Source organism: Condylura cristata, unplaced genomic scaffold (assembly GCF_000260355.1).
Source record: "Condylura cristata isolate star-nosed mole 26May11 unplaced genomic scaffold, ConCri1.0 scaffold00034, whole genome shotgun sequence".
Taxonomy (NCBI): domain Eukaryota; kingdom Metazoa; phylum Chordata; class Mammalia; order Eulipotyphla; family Talpidae; genus Condylura; species Condylura cristata.
Window position 1 is genome coordinate 2,718,360 of NW_004567135.1, and position 4,825 is coordinate 2,723,184.

The 4,825-nt window shown below is 65.0% G+C and overlaps 1 protein-coding gene across 1 annotated transcript; it reads left to right on the forward strand.

The window, feature by feature from the left end:
• The first annotated feature begins 1,080 nt into the window (after positions 1–1,080).
• TAC3 (tachykinin 3) lies at positions 1,081–4,825 on the forward strand. Its single transcript, XM_012732282.1, has 6 exons — positions 1,081–1,167; positions 1,573–1,691; positions 3,697–3,805; positions 3,973–4,002; positions 4,386–4,439; positions 4,746–4,825. Exons 2-6 carry the CDS (start codon positions 1,578–1,580, stop codon positions 4,823–4,825), a joined length of 387 nt encoding a protein of 128 aa, XP_012587736.1. The 5' UTR covers positions 1,081–1,167; positions 1,573–1,577.

A 4,825-nucleotide genomic window follows, 5' to 3' on the forward strand; every position in this document is an offset into this window, starting at 1 on the left:
GCGGCGTGAGGGGTGAGGGGGGGCCGGAGGCGCCAGCCACACTCTGTTGCTCCGTCCCCACATGACAGTGAGGGGTGAAGTCAGAGCTGTGCAGGCGGCAGCTGAGACTAGTTCTGGAGTCCGGACAGAGTGGGGTGCGAGGAGGTGGAGGAGAGGCCACGAGCTCGGAAGCAGACGGGTGCTGCACCCACCCGCAGGAGAGCAGTCTGGCCACCCGCTGGCCTGAGATGGCCTGAGATGGCCTGGGGGCGGGGGACAGGGAGGGACACAGGACAGGCTTGTTGCTCATGGCCAGGGGCCAGCGCAGGACGCCAGAGAGGCCCCCCGGGGGGTCTGGCTTCTGGTCTGGAGGTTTAAAGAGCAGGAAACCGGGGACACGGAGAAAGAGGCGCGGGGTCCGCACCTATTGACCCAGACACGAGGGACATTTTTGCGAAGCATCAGCAGCCCGGCGCTGAGGAGTGGGCAGCTGGGCACCGGCTCGCGGCTGTCACCGCTGGGCTCGTGGTGAGCGTGTGCGCGCGTGTGAGTGCGAGTGTGCACCTGCGCGCGTGTGTGAGTGTGCTGTGAGTGTGTGCGCACGTGTGTGAGTGTGAGCGTGCACGTGAGTGTGAGCGTGCGTGTGAGAGTGTGTGCGAGTGCGTGTGAGTGCGTGTGTGCACCTGTGCACGTGTGTGAGTGTGCGTGTGAGTGTGAGCGTGCACGTGAGTGTGAGTGTGAGCGTGCACATGAGTGTGAGCGTGAGTGTGAGCGTGCGTGTGCGTGTGAGAGTGTGTGTGAGTGCGTGCGTGAGTGTGCATGAGTGTGTGCGCACGTGTGCGTGTGAGCGTGTGTGTGAGTGCGCACGTGTGTGAGTCTGTGCGTGCGTGTGTGAGTGCGCGCGAGTGTGTGTGCTCACTGGCTCGCTGGCTGGCTCTCGCTGGCTTGTGTGTCTGCAGCCGCCCTCCCCCACCTGCTCCCCCTCCCCTCCAGCCACCCGGGGATTGGTGATTCTCAGCCCCTCCCCTCGCTCCCCCAGACCCTCGGAGCCTTTATCAGGCAGGGAGCCGGGAGGAGTCCGGCCACCGTCCCAGACCCCCTCCAGCCCCGCTCCCCTGCCCAGGGCATCTCGCAGCCGAGGGTAGTTGGACGCAGCCGTCTGGCTCGAGGCAGAAAGCTGCTTCACAGGTAGGCGCGAGGGGAGAAGGCTGGGTGGGTCGGGAGGAGAGTGGAGGGGACCGAGCCGGGAGCGCCCCAGTTCAGAATGTTTGCAGCTCGGTGCTGACTGATGCTCCCAACGGAAAGTTTCTGCCCAAGTTTTGGGGTTACCTAGTGCTGGAAAACAGCACCCAGGACCCCTGCCCAAACCCACGGGGCAAATAGCCGCGTGCAAGCCCGTCCATCTGGCGTCTCGCGGGCACTTACGCACGCACAGCGGCTGAGGGGAGCAGGGAAACCCGGCGAGGGGTCCCGCCCAGGGGTCCTCTCCTCAGACCCCGCCTGGGCAGCCAGGCTGTTGAGTGACAGCCGCCTGGGGTGCACCGAGCTGTGGCCCAGCTCCCACCTCCTGGTCTTGTCCCTCTGGTCTCCTAGGCGCCATGCGGGGCAGCCTGCTGCTGGCCGTCATCCTGGCCCTCAGCCTGGCTCAGAGCCGGGGGGCTGTCTGCGAGGAGCCACGGGCGCCCGGGGGGCCTGGCGGGGGCCACCGCAAGGTAAGGCAGCAGGGCCCGCCCCGCCCTGCAGAGACCGAGAGACACCCGGGAGCCAGAGCTGTGTGCCCCGCAGCCCGAGGGAGGGTCAGAGGGCTGCGGTCTCTGCCTCTGGCGCCTCATGTTCTCACTGTCTCTGGGTCCGTCCCAGCGTCTCTGTCCACTTGCAGAGCTTGACACCTGTGTACGAGGTACCTGCCTCGGGGCCACCTGGTGACGATGGCGCACTGTGGGGCAGGCTCTCACCGCGCCTGGCATCAGGCGGCGCGTCTCTCCAGAAGGCTACTTGTGTGCTTTTCACCCGTCAGTTGCAGGTTTTATATTATTGCCCAAAGTCAGATACACGTCCCTAAGCCCTGTCCACCCCGTCACCCCGGAACTCCACAGACGCCAGCCTCCTCTCCGCCCTGCCCCTCGCCAGCCTCAGGAAAAAACACAAACGCAGACAGGTGGGTGGAGAGAGCCTGAGTTCCTCTGGGAAGAGAGCAAGAAACAGCAGAGCAGGGCTGCGGCGAGCGTGAGGAAGTCTTGGTGAGATTCTGAAATGGCAGCAATTACACTGGTGCAGATGCTTTTAAGATGATTACAGGTGGAACTTACTAAAATTCAGCGTGTGGATCCTAACTGCCTCTCCAGCCCAAAACCGCTCAGCATCTCATTACAGGAAGTGGGCAGAGTAGCCGAGCGATCTGCAGAAGTGGCCCCCTGGGCAGTGGTCACTGGGCACGGGGGGAGATGGCCAGCCGTGGTCCAGCTGGTGAGGGCCCCAGGGCACGCAGGCTGATGGCCTTGCCAGGACCAGCGGCTGCACCAAGCCAAGGGAACAAAAAGAAAAACTCCCGGGAGCCGACCGCGGGCTGGACACTGGCACGCAGAGCTCCAGCTCGCTGCAGCCACAACAGCGACACTTTCTTCCGGCACAGCTTGCTTGCCCCTGCGGTCAGTGGCAGAGGGACTCCTGCAGGACCGCGAGGCTAGGGCCGTAGGCTGGGGAGGAGGTGCCCGGTGTGCCTGGCACCAGCGCCAGCTGGGGGTGTGCCCTAGAAACAGCCTCTGGGCACAGCCGCAGCTGCCTGGGGTTTGCAGAGCCTCTCGGAGAGGCTCAGGGGACTCGGGGGAGACCCCGCGACCATCGTCACTGTCTAACTGCCACTGACATTAACTGTTGTGCCCAAGTGGCTTAAAGAGGTCACCAAGGCAGTTCAGAGCCTCGGCTTGGTAGCAGGTCCAGATTACGGGGTTCAGTTTGGGCAGGGAGGGGAAGGAGGTCATGGTGGGCGTGCTGTCTCTCTGAATTCCAAGTCCAGGGAAGAAAGGGGGGGCGGGGAGAACCAGAGAGGGGATGTGAGAGGCGAGAGTGAGCCAGGCAGGGAGCTGTAGCGGGGCCAGCTACGGGGAGGGGCTGCGGGTGGGCCGGCTGCCTGCAACCCTGTCCCCGGACAGTCCTGTCTGCTCTTATGTCGTGGTGCACAGACCAGAGGTGGCCTTTCTTGGGCGTGGTGGGGCTCGGGGCTCTCACCTAGCGGGTAACACAGCCTTCGGTAAACTGATGTGCCAGGGAGAAAGAGCCGCTGACTCTTGTCACTGAGCGTAGGCGCTGGGAGAAGCCCCAAAGGACAGTGACCGTTGTCCTTAGGAGACAGTGTGGCCAATGTCCCCGCTTGGTCACCCACAGTCCCACATCCCATGGGGGCCCCTAGTCCTGGGAAAACGGGGGCCGCTGGTCAGTCCACAGGGTTGGCCAGTGTGTTCCCTGACCAGCGCTTCTCAAACCTGTGGTGCCCAGAGCCCCGGGGGTCAAGATGTGGGTCCCTAACAAGCTCCCCACAGCGCTGCTGTCCACTGCTGACCGTGCGCCACTCTTGGGCCACCCACTTCTCTTCCTGTGGACACCCTGAAAGGATAGGCTCCCGGGTCGCGCTGTGATGGGCTCGGGAAGCCCCCGCTGGGCCAGAGCTAGTCCGCCGGCAGAAGCCTCCTGCCTCAGCCCTCTCTGTTCCTCCCCTAGAAGGAGCCGGAAAGCTACCAGCTGCCCCTGCCGTGGCCCCGGAGACCGGACGGCAGCCGCCCCGTCTCTCTGGAGGGATTGCTCAGAATGCTGAGCAAGGCCAGCGTGGGTAGGGAGCGGACGGAGGGAGGGGGTGCGGGGCAGGGTTCCGAAGGCCGCATGGTCGCATGGCTCGGGAGCCCCTTCAAGGCCCCTATGGCCTTCTAAGACCCTGCCCCCCTTAATCTCACCCTGCAGCCCCCACTCCCATTTACACACTTGCTCTTGCCTTCGCAGACCGTAAGGAGTCTCTGCCTCCCCAGAAGCGTGAGTAGCCCCCCTTCAAGCTCCACAGTCGCGAGGTCGGTGGCAATTCCGACTGGCCACTGGCCAGCTGGTGCAAACGAGGTGCCCTTGTCACTGGGAACTAGGAGGAAGCAGGGGTGAGGGTGCAGTGCAGACCCCGGGCGGGACCCCCCGGCTGGACGAGGGGAGCCCTGATGGCTGCGGAGCTCTGAGCCAAGCGCCAGCTGTGGCAGAGGAGTCTTGAAACGGGGAGGAGGGAGGCCGGGCTCCGGGAAGGCCGGACACCAGCAGTGGTCAGCTGCGGCAGGCCAGAGGGACCCCAGGAAGCCCACTCTAGTCCCGGCACGTGGCTGGCAGCGCGTCCCCTCCTCACTGCGGTTGACCGAGTCGGCCCTGTCCCGCAGGTGACATGCACGACTTCTTCGTGGGCCTCATGGGCAAGAGGAACATTCGGGCAGGTGGGTGCGTACGGGGGCACTGGCAGGCCTTGGGGGCGGGCAGAGGCAGGAGCCCTGTGTGTTGGCCCCTGGGGGCGGGGGGCGGTTGGTTCTCAGCTGCAGTGAGGCTCCTCAGCCCTCTGGCCCATCCGCCTAGATCCACAGTCCAGCCTCCCTGGGAGCAGACTGGGGTGCTCAGGGAGGCTGTGCCTCCGCCCCCCAAAACTCAGCGGCCTTTTTCCGGCGCGGCCTGCTGGGCCAGCCCAGCTGCTGGCCCGGGTGAAGGTCACACTCAGACGCCCTAACCGCCCTGCGTACTCGCGCCAGGCACTCGCACCCTGGTTGACGTGAACCAAGAGGCTGTCCCCAGCTTCGGCACCCTCAAGTCCCCCCCCACCGGGGCATGA